This window comes from Hordeum vulgare, chromosome 7H (assembly GCF_904849725.1).
Source record: "Hordeum vulgare subsp. vulgare chromosome 7H, MorexV3_pseudomolecules_assembly, whole genome shotgun sequence".
In the NCBI taxonomy this organism is placed as follows: domain Eukaryota; kingdom Viridiplantae; phylum Streptophyta; class Magnoliopsida; order Poales; family Poaceae; genus Hordeum; species Hordeum vulgare.
Genome location: NC_058524.1, coordinates 41,605,547 through 41,622,973, shown reverse-complemented (window position 1 = coordinate 41,622,973; position 17,427 = coordinate 41,605,547). Strand labels below are relative to the sequence as shown.

Sequence of the window (17,427 nt, the reverse complement as noted above, 5' to 3'; positions counted from 1 at the left end):
ACTGCTACATGCCGGCCTAGTCTTGGGTGCGTGGCGTCTCAAGACTCAAATGGGTGCGTGGCGTCTCAAGACTCAAAGGAGCTAAATAGAAAATGGGCCGGCCCACTCTACGCTAGCCGGCTTCCCCTTGAAATACTCTGTTTGGCGCCTGAACCAACAGCTTTCGCTTCTCCTCGCCGGAGCGCCAAGAAACCAAGAACCCACCATCCCCGCCTCTGCTCTCCAGCGTCACCGGCGAGGCGGAGACCGATGGAGCAGTTCCAGGACGGCCACCACGTGCGGCTGCGGAGCCGCGAGCGCGGCACGTACCTGCACGCCGACGAGGACGGGCGTGGCGTCTCCCTCCACCACCGCCGGGCGTCGATGAACGCGGCTTGGGTGGTGCACCTGTACCACGGCCACGTGGAATACGTGCTCCTCCACAGCGCCGCGTACGGTCGCTACCTCTCCGCCACGGAGGCGCCGGCCCCGCTAGGCCACCGCGGGCTCCGCGTCGAGCTGCGCGACTACGCACAGCCGGAGGTGCAGGCCATCATGTGGCAGGCTGCCGGGGCCGACTCGGGGAACGACGTCCTGCTCTGGCAATTCACCGGCCGCTGCCTCCGCACCAACGGGAGGTACCTCAGCTGGAACAATGGCGTCAGCGCCGAGGACATCGAGTACACTTACAAGGTCAGCACGATGATGCACTGGGTAGTCGAGCCCATCCCCGCCAGGGAGGGCATGCCTCCCCTTCCACGTTCGACTGGGGTGAGTCCGCCATGCCCGCTTCTTGATTCTTCCCGAATTTGCGCGAATTGGGTTAACATGCGTCGGAATTTGGCCGCAAAGATTGGAGATCGTGTTAATTTCATTCGTCTCCGAGCAAATTCTTGGCTCTGTTCTTGCCAGATTTGCGCTTCTTGGTTGCCACCCCTGTTTCTTTGTCTTCTTGCGCCTCCCCATTCCCCGGCATTCGGGCAGATGATTCTTTGCGACTCAACTGCAGCTTCCCTTCCTCGGAATACTCGCCGCCCTGTTGCCGTCGCGGCTGATCGTGTACGCGCGGGCGGGCGTCGACGGGACCCGCATCAGCCACGGCGCGTTGGTGTTCAGAGGCAGGTCCGTGGTCCGCCTGAGGAAAAAGCTGGCCCGCCGGCTGGGTGACATCAAGGACGTCTCCAACCTCGTCATGTGCGTCGAAGCTGGTACTTTCGGGCGGATTACTCCACTGGCCGTCGACCTGCCCCGCAGCCTCCGGGACCTCCACATCGTCGTCTTCGCGGCCGGGACGCCAGGTGAGATGAGAGCCTCCATGATGTTTTGGGTTCTATTTTCATGGAGTAGTCTGGTTGCGTTGGAAAACAGTATACTGAAATTGCTACAGTTTACTGAAACAACTGCTAATTTGCTTCAGTTAGGACTTGACAATTGTTTGAACTGTTGTCTTTTCATTGTGGCCGTTGGATTAATCTGGCTGTGTAATCTGAAACTTAGTTCGTTGTTACATGCCACTTTTCGAACTTGAAAACCCAAATCAGTTCAGCTTCACATAGAAGATATTGACTTCCATATGTATAATTCAGAAAAAAGAATCAGGTCGTATACTACAACACTAGTAGTCTGAAAAACAGTTTACTGAAACTTTGGGTGAAACTAGTAGTCTGAACTGCTGTAGGAGATATCAATAGAAGTTGTTGACCAAATCAGTCAACTGCATGTTGGATTTATGGACAGATGCTAGAAGGTTGTCTGAACTCTGAAGCTTGTTATTGCTAGGTTTTGAATTTAGATGATTCAGTTCTTCAATATTGTAATATATGCAGCTAGAGGAATACTCCGCAACTTGAAAATCAAAATCACTTCAGCCTGCTCATTTAAACTTCACAGAGAAGATACCGATTTCTACTATTTAGCCTACAGTAATTATTCGGAATAATGTGTGGAGTAAATTCAGGCTGTATCCACATAATTACATTGTTTTCAGTTTTTGTACATCAGCTTTCTTAAACTTTTCATTAACCTTTTGTAGTACCTGTGACATGATGTCTAACTGCTTCGATGTTTCTACTAATTCAGCCCACGCGGAGGTGCAATACCCGGATGTCGATGCAGTGTATTGAAAGACCTGAGCAGGACTCCTGACCGTCGCTTCACAGTTCACTTCTTCAGACTGTCGCCAACTCGGTCATGTCAATCCAAAACTTTTTGGATTAAGATGGGGGTTCAGGAAAACCCAGCAGCTCTTCTAGCTAAATTTTGTCCATTCTCCTGACAGTAGAAAATCTATTTTAGGTTTGTCTCGCTGTTATAAAATTCAGAAACTACTTGAAAATGATGCGGTGACATTAGTCTGTAATGCTCGCGCTTCTGTTTTCTTGGCAGCTGCGCTTCTCTTATACTTGTATTAGCAGATTATTTTGGAAAAAACACAACCCTATGTGTATGTTACACATCAAAGACAATCAACTGCATGAATTTCTACCAGCCCCTTGCAAGATATAAATTAAAAAACTGGATAAACGGCTCTCTTAATAATTAGCAATTTTTTTTACAAAACTTACAATCTTATGTGTATGTCACACATCAAAGGAAATCAACTGGATGAACTTCTAACAGCCCCTTGCAAGAAAAAAAATTTAGATAAAGTGGATAAATTTCTCCATGAAGAACATGGCATAAGCTATTTAGTCTGCGTATATTAAACATGGAATCAAATATTCCGGAAAGCCTCTATATTCTACTGCAAACTTCATATAACTTGTGGTACGAGGTATAGGCACAAACATGGAACAAAGGTATTAAAATGGAAACTAAATGAGCCTCAAAAGGTAAACTGTATCAAAGGTATATTTGATTAAGGGCGAACGGATGGTTCAGGATCGCAGGGACGAACGGTTGTGAAGACCCCCTCTATTATATTCCAATGCACGCCGCCGTTCAGGATAGGGTAAAATACGATGGCGACGCAAGTTGCGAGACGAGGCAAAACCCTAGCAGCGTGTTTGGCTATATTGGGGAAGGGGAATGGGAGTTTAGCGGAGGAAATTGTACTAACATTACACATGGGATGGGTCAAGTTATCCCTAATCCTCTCTTTGGCTCATGATGGGAATTACGTGTGAGAATTTGAGGACAAACTTATTCCCTTGTTTGGTTCGTGGGAATTAACAAGAGACTAAACAAGGAAAGTTAACGTAAGTTATGATGAAGGGTTACGATTGTCTCGTTAAAACAATTCCCTTCCTACTCCCATCCCTCCCCTGTTAATAAAACGGTGGGAGTTGGATTCTCAAGTCTCGTGACTATTTTCTTATAAATTCCCAATCCCTCTAACCAAACAATAGATTTGTAGTCTCATACCCCTTTAATTCCTTTTCCCTAGCTCTAATTAACCCCAACCAAACACGGCTTAAAAGTTATCGCTATATCTTTGACCGCAGCCGGTAGCAGCATATATAATAGGAGCGAAGGCGGTATCGTGTCGCGTTCATGATCTCAAATCTATTTGAATTCTAGGTAATATACTTATTGAACAAGAAATAATTAACTTCTCTGTCAAAACACAAATTTTTTTTTTAAAAAAGGCAAGCCATTCATGGGCATGTCGTGTGCACGTGCCTCCCCGCCCCCGAGCTAGTGAAGAGACCGAGCGCGTGTAGTCTCGTATTTCTTTCATTCACACCTTATTAAAATATGATGCAGAGAATCCAATACATAAAGAGGTCCATCAGTTTCTCAACTAGTAGTATGGAATTAAATTTTAGCACCATTATTTACCATTTTGCTCAACGGCTGATTTGACATTTTAGTTGCTGATGGGCTAAGCCGTTTATTTCTAACTTGTCATTCATGGATGTGAGTAGATTCAGAATTATATGAATGGTAACCATCACATTATTTCCATCGCAGCCATCCCAGGTCAGCTTCACAAACATGTAAACAAAATTCAGGATGTATCCACACTAAATGACAACAAGTTTCATATATTACATTGTTTTTAGGTTTTATGCATCAGATGTTTTTCTCTATCTAGTTATTGGCTTGTTTTACCAAACGTATATATTTTGTTCTTCTTTTACTGGAGTACCTATCTTCTCTATCTAGTTATTGGCTTGTTTTACCAAACATATATATTTTATGCTTCTTTTACCGGAGTACCTATCTGCTAGTGCTGTAAAAGCATCTCCAACCAATCCCTAAAAGGAGTTACAGGAGTAAACGTTCGGTTTCCCTCTTCTAAACCGCACCTAACCGATCCTCTATTGCCTTTAGAGGAGTACATTTTTTTACTTCGGAGCCACCTCGACTCTCAAATATATGCGAGCGCCCATCCATGGAGTAAAAACTATGCCCTCCCACCTGCAATGTGCCCTCCAGCAACCATACTTTGCCATCATCGATACCCGCTGCCCTCCTGTCCTATTCCAAGACGCACGTCACCCGTTGTCTCTATTGTCGTCGTTGCCACGGTAATCCGTCGTGGCAAGCATGCACCAGATCTTCTTTCTCCTAGACCCTCCGTTAGTGGAGCCACCTCCACTAACGTCTCCGGCCGCATGTGACACCTCTGCTCGCATTCAAGTGTTCGACTATTTGTCAAGGTGGGTTGTTTTGCTTCTTAATCTCGTTTTTCTTTTATTTTGGCAATTAAACCTAGTCATTTTAGTGTAGATGAAGAGGCTGGGGGAGTTGATCGTCGATGAATTTTCATCGTCGGAGGAGAAAGAATACGACGACAACTTGGAAATGGATAAATTGTCCTGATGATTAGTCCCTTTAGTTATCTGATAAAGGAGCAGAAAATTCGCGTCTTTTCCCCACAGGTGACCTTGAGTTATCAAACCCACCAGAGGAAGACACCTTTAAAGACAAGGGTTTCTGTCAAGATTTTGCAAGAGTATTAATTCCTGTTTTTGACCGGATCGGAATCAAGTTGAAACTGAAAACACTTATAATAAAAATAGGCATGAGTTTGAGGACTTGTTCTTACAACCATGTATTTGTGAACGGAATTATTATGATATTAATTTGTTCCCTCGAAGTCATCCATCTAGGTGCGCATGCAACATTCCAAGGAGGGGGGTCCAAATTATGTCTTGACCGGAGCGCGCCCTACATCAAGAGTCAGTGGTCCAACCGAAAGGCCATATTCATCTCACGGGTTTGCCTCGGTACTTAAGATAAATTCATACAAAAGTATTATGTGTTTCATGACTACACCTCCTGTATCCTCAAGGATAGGATCTGCTTTACCGTACTGAGCTGTTTTGTCACTCGTGTTTAGAATAATAGTTCATGGTCGCCCTGCCCTTAGCTTCTTTGTGGCTCGCTCTCCATGATTCTGGGTACCTGTAGGACAAAGAACACGAATGAGACAAGAGACAACTACGAAGAATTAGAAAGAATTATGCACTATTTGAAGGGCATTACGAGTTACGGGATTTGCTATACTGGGTACCCAAAGGTGTTTGAAGGGTATAGTGACTCAAATTGGATCTCTGATGCTGATGAGATAAAGGACACGAGTGGATATATATATTTAATCATGGAGGTGGCGTTGTTTCTTGGAAGTCTTGCAAGCAAACCATCTTAACGAGGTCAACAATGGAAGCAGAACTCACAACACTGGATACAACTACGGTCAGAGAAGATTGGCTTCGTCGGCTCTTGAATGACTTGTCGGTTGTTGAGAAACTTGTACCGGGTATCCTTATGAACTACAAAAATCAAACTATGATCACGAAAGTGAGAAGCTCAAAGGATAACATGAAGTCATGAGGACATATTCAAAGAAGGTTAAAGTCTCTCGGAAAAATGAAAAACTCCGGAGTTATTGCATTGGATTGTATCCAAACGTCTAGAAATTTGGCATATCCTTTTTTACTAAGGGTCTATCACGTAATGTGATAGATAATGCATCGAAGGAGACGGGCATGAGATCCACAACATGAGTTGTTTAGAGTGATAACTGATAACTTACTCTATGTGATCGAAGATCCCGTGAATTAGATGTGGAAGACAAGATGTTTGGTCAAATGAGAGGAGAGTATCCTTACTATTAATAATACCACTACATGAATATGCAATACTCTTCTAATCTGCATGGGAGGTTGATAGATATCTTAATGTGTTCTAAGTTGCTTATTTAAGCAAAGATGTTGTGCCACAGAACATCTTTTGAAGAACATACATATATGAGTCGGATTGTTAAACGCCACAATCTATGAGAGCAGGATGCTCTCTAGTAAACTCATGAAATGCCTCGGAGTATGACGCATAATATCCACCCACGGGGAAGTCCCATGGTAGCCTGGTATCAGTCAAGGCTTTGTGTGCAGATAGATTCACAGAAAACTTGCACTTCAAGGCCTAGTTCACTATTTAAGTTGCTTAGTAGTGTACCATAGAGTTCTAAGTGAAAGTTTAACTTAACAATCTCCACTGTAGTATCGGTATATAAACAGTATTTTGGAATCAAAGGCAAAATTTGTGTACGTCTGGGATCTGGTGGTGGTGTGGGGGGGGGGGGGAGTTGCTACAATTTAATATATTTTTAGGTCAGCTCAATAGCATTTTCAGAATTCCTAATAAATCATAGAGACCCACTTACCCCATTCATGCAAGACAAGAGGTGGGACTAAAGTTTAGTCCCATACTGCTCGCCTAGTAGGAGTTAGACCTACTTATAAGGGAGGTTGTTTCTCCACATGTATGAGTATGAGAACAAGAGAGACATTCACGTGTGCTTCTCCTTCGCTGCCCACCTCGCCATGGCACGCCCCGTAATGACGCGCCGCGGGTTGCGGGAATGAGCCGAGTCATTGTATAAAATTTTGCCACACACGAATGGTATACGAAAGGTCACACGAAAGCTGAAAAGTTTTGTTGTTGTGGAGACCGAATACGAACGCTGCTCCCTTTGGTTGTTGCCTGTTTGTTTCGTCTCCCTCTTTTGCTTCACCTCCCGTCACAGTCTATTCACTTTCTTCTCCTCGGCCTATAAAACATAGGTCTCTCCTCTACACAGGGACACATCAGAACATCATCTTTCTCATGGCGTCAAGTACTCTCAGCTGCTGCTAGGTTCTCACCATCCCGGTTTACTGTTGGAAATATGCCCTAGAGGCAATAATAAAATGGTTATTATCATATTTCCTTGTTCATGATAATAGTCTATTGTTCATGCTATAATTGTATTAACAGGAAACAGTAATACATGTGTGAATAAATAGATCACAAGATGTCCCTAGCAAGCCTCTAGTTGGCTAGCTCGTTAGTCAATAGATGATCATGGTTTCCTGATCATGGGCATTAGATTTCATTGATAACGGGATCACATCATTGGGAGAATGATGTGATGGACAAGACCCAATCCTAAGCATAGCACTAGATCGTATTGTTCGTATGCTAAAGCTTTTCTAATGTCAAGTATCTTTTCGTTCGACCGTGAGATTGTGCAACTCCCGGATACCGTAGGAGTGCTTTGGGTGTATCAAACGTCACAACGTAACTGGGTGACTATAAAGGTGCACTACGGGTACCTCCGAAAGTGTCTGTTGGGTTGGTACAAATCGAGATCGGGATTTGTCACTCCGTGTGACGGAGAGATATCTCTGGGCCCACTCGGTAGAGCATCATCATGAGCTCAATGTGACTAAGGAGTTAGTCACACGATGACGTGCTATGGAACGAGTAAAGAGAATTACCGGTAACGAGATTGAACAAGGTATTGGTATACCGATGATCGAATCTCGGGCAAGTTCTATACCGACAGACAAAGGGAATCGTATACGGGATTGATTGAATCCTTGACATCGTGGTTCATCCGATGAAATCATCGTGGAGCAAGTGGGAGCCACCATGGGTATCCAAACCCCGTTGATGGTTATTGGCCAGAGAGGTGTCTCGGTCATGTCTGCCTGTCTCCCGAACCCGTACGGTCTACACACTTAAGGTTCGGTGACGCTAGGGTTATAGGGAATTGTTATACGAGGTTACCGAAAGATGTTCAGAGCCCCGGATGAGATCCCGGACGTCACGAGGAGCTCCGGAATGGTCCGGAGGTAAAGATTGATATATAGGACGGATGATTTTGGACACCAGAAGTGTTTCAGGCGTCACCGGTAACGTACCGGGACCACCGGGACCACCGGAGGTGGCCCCGGGGGACCACCGAAGGGGGGGGGGCAACGACCCCGGGAGGTTAGATGGGCTAAGTGGGGAAGGGAACCAGCCCCTAGGTGGGCTGGTGCGCCCCACCCAGCCCATGCGCACCAGAGAAGGGGGGAGGGGGGAAACCCTAGGCGCAGGTGAGGCCCAAGGCCCACCTAGGGTGCGCCCCCCCCTTTTCCTACCCTGGCCGCCGCCCCCCTCCCATCTGGTGGCTGCCGCACCACCTAGGGGGGAACCCTAGGGGTGGCGCACCCCCCTCCCCTCCTCCTATAAATAGAGAGGGGTTTTGGCCATTGGGGGACACGGTTTTCCCTCTCTCTCGGCGCAGCCCTGCCCTTCTTCCTCCTCCTCTGTGCCGGTGTTTGGCGAAGCCATGCCGGGAAACCTCGTCTCTCCATCGACACCACGCCGTCGTGCTGCTGGAGTTCTTCCCCAACCTCTCCCTCCTTCTTGCTGGATCAAGGTGCGGGAGACGTCACCGGGCTGCACGTGTGTTGAACGCGGAGGTGCCGTAGTTCGGCACTAGATCAGAATCGCTGCGAGTACGACTCCATCAACCGCGTTCTAGCAACGCTTCCGCTTAGCGATCTTCAAAGGTATGAAGATGCTCTTACCCCTCTCTCGTTGCTGGTCTCTCCATAGGAAGATCTGAATATGCGTTGGAAATTTTTGAATTTATGCTACGTTACCCAACAGTGGTATCAGAGCCAGGTTTTCTATGCGTAGATTCTATGCACGAGTAGAACACAAAAGTTGTGGGCGATGATTTGTCAATTTGCTTACCGCTACTAGTCTTATTCTTTTCCGGCGGTATTGTGGGATGAAGCAGCCCGGACCGACTTTACACGTACGCTTACGTGAGACTGGTTCCACCGACAGACATGCACACCGTGCATAAAGGTGGCTAGCGGGTGTCTGTCTCTCCTACTCTAGTCGGATTGGATTTGATGAAAAGGGTCCTTATGAAGGGTAAATAGCTTTGGCATATAATCGTTGTGGCTGTCACGTAGGTAAGAAGGCATTCTTGCTAGAAACCCAAATCAGCCACGTAAAACTTGCAACAACAATTAGAGGACGTCTAACTTGTTTTTGCAGGGTTTGACATGTGATGTGATATGGCCAAAGTTGTGATGTTGCATGTATGATATATGAGATGATCATGTTATTGTAATAGGTTTCACGACTTGCATGTCGATGAGTATGACAACTGGCAGGAGCCATAGGAGTTGTCTTAATTTATTGTATGAGATGCAACACCATGTGCTTACTACTTTTACTTCATTGCTAACGGTTAGCTATAGTAGTAGTGATAGTAGTAGTTGGCGTGACGACTTCACGGAGACACGATGATGGAGATCATGGTGTTACGCCGGTGACGATGATGAGCATGCGATGCCTGAAGATGGAGATCGAAAGAGCAAAGATGATAATGGACATATCATGTCACTATATGATTGCATTGTGATGTTTATCATGTTTTACATCTTATTGCTTAGAACGACGGTAGCATAATAAGATGATCCCTCTTAAAATTTCAAGAACGTATTCCCCTAAGTGTGCACCGTTGCGAAGGTTTGTTGTCTCGAAGCACCACGTGATGATCGGGTGTGATAGATTCTAACGTTCGCATACAACGGGTGTAAGCCAGATTTACACACGCGAAACACCTAGGTTGACTCGACGAGCTTAGCATGTACAGACATGACCTCGAATACAAGAGACCGAAAGGTCGAACATGAGTCGTATGGTTGAATACGATCAGCATGAAGTTGCTCACCATGGTGACTAGTCCGTCTCACGTGATGATCGGACACGGGTTAGTCAACATGGATCATGTATCACTTAGATGACTAGAGGGATGTCGATTTAAGTGGGAGTTCATACTTAATTTGATTAAATGAACTTAATTGTCATGAACTTAGTCTAAAAATTGTCTTTATAAATATTGTAGATGGCCAACGTCAACCTCAATTTCAACGCATTCCTAGAGAAAAACAAGCTGAAAGATGATGGTAGCAACTATGCGGACTGGGTTCACAACTTGAAGCTCATCCTTGAAGCAGCTAAAAAGGCTTATGTCCTTGATGCGCTGCTAGGTGACCCTCCCGCTCCCGCAGCAGCCCAGGACATTATGAACGTCTGGCAAACGCGGAGTGATGACTACTCTCTGGTTAGGTGTGGCATGTTATACAGTTTAGAAACGGGCTCCAAAGGCGTTTTGAGCAACACGGAGCATATGAGATGTTCCAGGAGCTGAAGCTAGTTTTTCAAGCTCATGCCCGTGTCGAGAGATATGAAGTCTCCGACAAGTTCTTTAGCTGTAAGATGGAGGAGAACAGTTCTATCAGTGAGCACATACTCAATGTTTGGGTTGCACGGTCGTCTGACTTCACTTGGAGTCGAACTTCTGGATGATGCTATAATTGACAGAATCCTCCAGTCTCTCCCACCAAGCTACAAAGGCTTTGTGCTTAACTACAACATGCAAGGGATGGAGAAGACCGTTCCCGAGTTGTACTCGATGCTCAAGTCTGCAGAAGTAGAAATCAAGAAAGAGCATCAAGTGTTGATGGTCAACAAGACCACTAGTTTCAAGAAAGGCAAGGGTAATAAGAACTTCAAGAAAGACGGCAAAGCTGTTGCCGCGCCCGGTAAGCCAGATGCCGGGAAGAAGAAAAAGAATGGACCCAAGCCTGAGACTGAGTGCTTCTATTGCAAGGAAAAAGGTCACTGGAAGCGGAACTGCCCCAAATACTTAGCGGACAAGAAGGCCGGCAACGTTAAAGGTATATGTGATATACATGTTACTGATGTGTACCTAACCAGCGCTCGTAGTAGCTCTTGGGTATTTGATACCGGTGATGTTGCTCACATTTGCAACTCAAAGCAGGAACTGCGGAATAAGCGGAGACTGGCCAAGGACGAGGTGACGATGCGCGTCGGGAATGGTTCAAAGGTCGATGTGATCGCCGTCGGCACGCTACCTCTACATCTACCGTCGGGATTAGTTTTAAACCTTAATAATTGTTATTTAGTACCAGCTTTAAGCATGAACATTGTATCAGGGTCTTGCTTAATGCGAGACGGCTACTCATTTAAGTCAGAGAATAATGGTTGTTATATTTATATGAGTGATATGTTTTATGGTCATGCTCCGCTGGTGAATGGTTTATTCTTGATGAATCTCGATCGTGATGTTACACATATTCATAGTGTGAGTACCAAAAGATGTAAAGTTGATAATGATAGTCCCACATACTTGTGGCACTGCCGCCTTGTTCATATCGGCGTTAAGCGCATGAAGAAGCTCCATACTGATGGACTATTAGAGTCTCTTGATTTTGAATCATTTGACACATGCGAACCGTGCCTCATGGGCAAGATGACTAAGACTCCATTCTCAGGTATAATGGAGAGAGCAACCGACTTATTGGAAATAATACATACTGATGTGTGTGGTCCAATGAACGTTGAAGCTCGCGGTGGCTATAGTTATGTTCTCACTCTCACCGATGATTTGAGTAGGTATGGGTATATCTACTTGATGAAGCACAAATCTGAGACATTTGAAAAGTTCAAGGAATTTCAGAGTGAGGTCGAGAATCAACGTGACAGAAAAATCCAGTGTCTACGATGTGATCATGGAGGAGAATATTTGAGTCACGAGTTTGGCACACACCTAAGGAAGTGTGGAATCGTTTCACAACTGACGCCGCCTGGCACACCGCAACGCAACGGAGTGTCTGAACGTCGTAATCGCACTTTATTAGATATGGTACGATCTATGATGTCTCTTACCGACTTACCAGTATCATTTTGGGGATACGCATTAGAAACTGCAGCATTCACTTTAAATAGGGCACCGTCTAAATCCGTTGAGACGACACCGTATGAACTATGGTTTGGCAACAAACCTAAGTTGTCGTTTCTTAAAGTTTGGGGCTGCGATGCTTATGTGAAGAAACTTCAACCAGAAAAGCTCGAACCCAAAGCGAAGAAATGCGTATTCATAGGATATCCTAAGGAAACTATTGGGTATACCTTCTATCTTAGATCCGAAGGTAAAACCTTTGTTGCCAAGAACGGATCCTTTCTAGAGAAAGAGTTTCTCTCGAAAGAAGTAAGTGGGAGGAAGGTAGAACTTGATGAGGTAATTACACCCCCTCTCGAACAGGACAGTAGCGCAGTGCGGGAAGTTGTTCCTGTGGCGCCTACACCAACTATAGAGGAAGTTAATGATGATTATCATGAAGCTTCGGATCAAGTTACTACTGAACCGCGAAGGTCCACAAGGGCACGCTCCGCACCAGAGTGGTACGGCAACCCTGTGATGGAAATCATGTTGTTAGATAACGGTGAACCTTCGAACTATGAAGAAGCGATGGCGGGCCTGGATTCCAACAAATGGCTTGAGGCTATGAAATCCGAGATAGGATCCATGTATGAGAACAAAGTATGGACTTTGGTGGACTTGCCCGATGACCGGCGAGCCATAGAAAATAAATGGATATTCAAGAAGAAGACTGATGCAAACGGTAATGTAACCGTTTACAAAGCTCGACTTGTCGCAAAGGGTTTTCGACAAATTCAAGGAGTTGACTACGAAGAGACTTTCTCTCCCGTAGCGAAGCTGAAATCAGTCTGAATCATGTTAGCAATTGCCGCCTTTTATGATTACGAAATTTGGCAAATGGACGTCAAAACAGCGTTCCTTAACGGGAACCTTAAGGAAGAGTTGTATATGATGCAACCAGAAGGTTTTGTCGATCCTAAGGGTGCTAACAAAGTGTGCAAGCTCCAGTGCTCCATCTATGGGCTGGTGCAAGCATCTCGGAGTTGGAACATTCGCTTTAATGAGGTGATTAAAGCGTTTGGGTTCATACAGGTTTACGGAGAAGCCTGTCTGTACAAGAAAGTGAGTGGGAGCTCTGTAGCTTTCCTCATATAGAGATGTTGGAGAGCATAAAGGCCTATTTTAACAAGAGTTTTTCAATGAAGGACCTTGGAGAAGCTGCATACATATTAGGCATCAAGATCTATAGAGATAGATCAAGACGCCTCATAGGTCTTTCGCAAAGTACATACCTTGACAAGATATTGAAGAAGTTCAATATGGAAAACTCAAAGAAAGGGTTCTTGCCAGTTTTGCAAGGTATGAGATTGAGTAAGACTCGGTCACCGACCACGGCAGCAGATAGAGAGAAGATGAGTTATGTCCCCTACGCTTCAGCCGTGGGCTCTCTAATGTATGCCATGCTGTGTACCAGACCTGATATAAACCTTGCCATAAGTTTGGTAGGGAGGTACCAAAGTGATCCAGGTATGGAACACTGGACAGCGGTCAAGAATATCCTTAAGTACCTGAAAAGGACTAAGGAAATGTTTCTCGTTTATGGAGGTGACGAAGAGCTCGTCGTAAAGGGTTACGTCGACGCTAGCTTCGACACAGATCCGGATGACTCAAAGTCATAAACCGGATACATATATGTGTTGAATGGTGGGGCAGTGAGCTGGTGCAGCAGCAAGCAAGAAGTCGTGGCAGCATCTACATGTGAAGCGGAGTACATAGCTGCTTCAGAAGCAGCTCATGAAGGAATTTGGATGAAGGAGCTCATCACCGACCTTGGAGTGGTTCCAAGCGCGTCGGGTCCAATGACACTCTTCTGTGATAACACTGGGGCCATTGCCATAGCCAAGGAGCCCAGGTTTCACCGGAAGACGAAGCACATCAAACGCCGCTACAACTCCATCCAGGACCATGTCCAGAGTGGAGTGATAGATATTTGTAAAGTACACACGGATATGAATATTGTAGACCCGTTGACTAAACCTCTTCCACGAGCAAAACATGATCAACACCATAATGCTATGGGTGTTCGATACATCATAATGTAACTAGATTATTGACTCTAGTGCAAGTGGGAGACTATTGGAAATATGCCCTAGAGGCAATAATAAAATGGTTATTATCATATTTCCTTGTTCATGATAATCGTCTATTGTTCATGCTATAATTGTATTAACAGGAAATAGTAATACATGTGTGAATAAATAGATCACGAGATGTCCCTAGCAAGCCTCTAGTTGGCTAGCTCGTTAGTCAATAGATGATCATGGTTTCCTGATCATGGGCATTAGATGTCATTGATAACGGGATCACATCATTGGAAGAATGATGTGATGGACAAGACCCAATCCTAAGCATAGCACTAGATCTGTTCGTATGCTAAAGCTTTTCTAATGTCAAGTATCTTTTCCTTCGACCATGAGATTGTGCAACTCCCGGATACCGTAGGAGTGCTTTGGGTGTATCAAACGTCACAACGTAACTGGGTGACTATAAAGGTGCACTACGGGTACCTCCGAAAGTGTCTGTTGGGTTGGTACAAATCGAGATCGGGATTTGTCACTCCGTGTGACGGAGAGGTATCTCTGGGCCCACTCGGTAGAACATCATCATGAGCTCAATGTGACTAAGGAGTTAGTCACACGATGACGTGCTACGGAACGAGTAAAGAGACTTACCGGTAACGAGATTGAACAAGGTATTGGTATACCGACGATCGAATCTCGGGCAAGTTCTATACCGAGAGACAAAGGTAATCGTATACGGGATTGATTGAATCCTTGACATCGTGGTTCATCTGATGAAATCATCGTGGAGCAAGTGGGAGCCACCATGGGTATCCAGACCCCGCTGATGGTTATTGGCCAGAGAGGTGTCTCGGTCATGTCTGCCTATCTCCCGAACCCGTAGGGTCTACACACTTAAGGTTCGGTGATGCTAAGGTTATAGGGAATTGTTATACGAGGTTACCGAAAGATCTTCGGAGTCCCGGATGAGATCCCCGACATCACGAGGAGCTCCGGAATGGTCCGGAGGTAAAGATTGATATATAGGACGGATGGTTTTGGACATCGGAAGTGTTTCGGGCGTCACCGGTAACGTACCGGGACCACCGAAACCACCGGAGGTGGCCCCGGGGGACCACCAAAGGGGCGGCAACGACCCTGGGAGGCTAGATGGGCTAAGTGGGGAAGGGAACCAGCCCCTAGGTAGGCTAGTGCGCCCCCCACCCAGCCCATGCGCACCAGAGAAGGGGGGAGGGGGGAAACCCTAGGCGGAGGTGAGGCCCAAGGCCCACCTAGGGTGTGCCCCCCCTTTCCTTGCCCTGGCTGCCTCCCCCTCCCATCTGGTGGCTGTCGCACCACCTAGGGGGGAACCCTAGGGGTGGCGCACCCCCCTCCCCTCCTCCTATAAATAGAGAGGGGTTTTGGCCATTGGGGGACACGGTTTTCCCTCTCTCTCGGCGCAGCCCTGCCCTTCTTCCTCCTCCTCTGTGCCGGTGTTTGGCGAAGCCATGCCGGGAAACCTCGTCTCTCCATCGACACCACGCCGTCGTGCTGCTGGAGTTCTTCCCCAACCTCTCCCTCCTCCTTGCTGGATCAAGGTGCGGGAGACGTCACCGGGCTGCACGTGTGTTGAACGCGGAGGTGCCATAGTTCGGCACTAGATCGGAATTGCTACGAGTACGACTCCATCAACCGCGTTCTAGCAACGCTTCCGCTTAGCGATCTTCAAAGGTATGAAGATGCTCTTACCCCTCTCTCGTTATTGGTCTCTCCATAGGAAGATCTGAATATGCGTAGGAAAATTTTGAATTTATGCTACGTTACCTAACATTTACGACGTGCACCGCAGGTCCGGACAATAGGCCTTCGAAACCCATCATTTTGAGTCATCTATAGGAGAAGTGATAAAGTTTTTCGGGAGCACTCTGCGCGAGTACTGACTTCTTCAATACGAACGCCGATGACCACTTTCCGAATGACGACTTCTTCCCCGACGTCAACAACCACTTCAACGACATGGCCAGTGACGACGTCAACGCCAATCCCAATGCTACTACTACAGCTCAGTACGTGTTCGTGTTTTTTTAATTTGAGATCCTATCATGACTTCTTGTTTTACTTTCTGTTCTAAGTATGTTCTGTTCATACTCATTTCTTCGGATGCTATTTGCATACTCTCTGTCTGATTGCATGAATTGTCTTATATTTGCTATGATAGTCATGATTTATTTACTATTTATGTTAATAAAATCATATAGTAAAGTTCTCATATTTCCATTATCTTGCATATCATGATCATTGAAGAGGAGAGATACATGCGAGAGAACTTTCTATACATCTCCAATGGGGATCTTGTTGAGCAGGAGCACGATGCCACCACATGATACATAGATTCTTCCCTGCACATCGAAGCATCGAGAACTTGAGAAGTTCATACCCATCTAAAAGATGATATTGTTGAGCATGAGTGGCCAACTCCATAGTTTTGCTTTTTCTATTCCCTTCCCTCGGTACGTTTGAATTTGAATAATTTGATTTGTAAACTCCAAACTTGTAATATTCTTGACTTGCGTGCACCTTAATTACTATGTTTGGATTTAATATGTGTGCAAATATGTAGTTGAAACATAGTATGTGAACTAAAACTACGAAAATTTGGCGTCCTTTTTGGGGAATCGGTAAGGAACCACACTTTTATAGAGGAGAAATGTAAGTTTAGGATACCGTGCGGTTTGCTCCTCTAGATTATAAGGTATCGGTTAGGGATGCTCTAAGTAGAAGTTGTTGAGTGGAAACAATATAATTCAGTTTTGCCATTTGGTACTATGTGCAGCTAGCTGGCAGAAACTTTAGAACTTCGCAAATATGTGTTTTCACCCTTAAAAAGAAGATACTGATTTCTAGTATTTGATTTAGCATATTGCAAATGTTTTGATTAACATGTGAACCAAATTCTGGCTATATATAAGTTGTATCCTACAGTACATTGTTGTTTTTCAGGTTTTTTACATAAGCTGTCTTCTTCGTTAATTCTACTACAAAACAATGGTATTTTACGTATTGACCTTCTCAAACCGTTGCACTACCTGTAACATAATAAATAACTTCCTTACTGTCGTCTGTTTTAATTCTGTACTCCTGACGTCGCCCGACAGTCCACCTCTTCAGAAGCATGAGAATTCAGAACTACAATTTGCATTGAGATATAGGTTTAGGAAAACCCCAGCAGCTCTTGTGATTCTGCTTGCTGAAATTGATTCATTCTCCTGCCAGAAGGAACCTATCTGCTTCAGCCTTGTGGTTCTGTACTTGCAGAGCGTCTTTGTTCTTGAATGGTGCGAACTGTTTTTTCTAGAGACAACACAGCACTCTTTTTTTTACTTTCGATTGCGCAAGTAGGTACTCTTCTCCGTCGAAAAA

General features: G+C 45.4%; 1 protein-coding gene across 1 annotated transcript; it reads left to right on the top strand.

Moving 5' to 3' along the window:
• Positions 1 to 249: 249 nt before the first annotated feature.
• LOC123408190 lies at positions 250 to 1,407 on the top strand. Its single transcript, XM_045101357.1, has 3 exons — positions 250 to 750; positions 989 to 1,277; positions 1,397 to 1,407. The coding sequence occupies exons 1-3, from the start codon at positions 250 to 252 to the stop codon at positions 1,405 to 1,407; spliced, it is 801 nt and encodes a 266-aa protein (XP_044957292.1).
• Positions 1,408 to 17,427: the final 16,020 nt, after the last annotated feature.

Excerpts from the sequence above, each read along its gene's own strand:
- LOC123408190 (XM_045101357.1), top strand. The coding sequence starts at position 250 with ATGGAGCAGTTCCAGGACGGCCACCACGTGCGGCTGCGGAGCCGCGAG. Across the intron at positions 751-988 it reads CCCTTCCACGTTCGACTGGG|CTTCCCTTCCTCGGAATACT; the intron begins GTGAGTCCGCCA and ends ACTCAACTGCAG.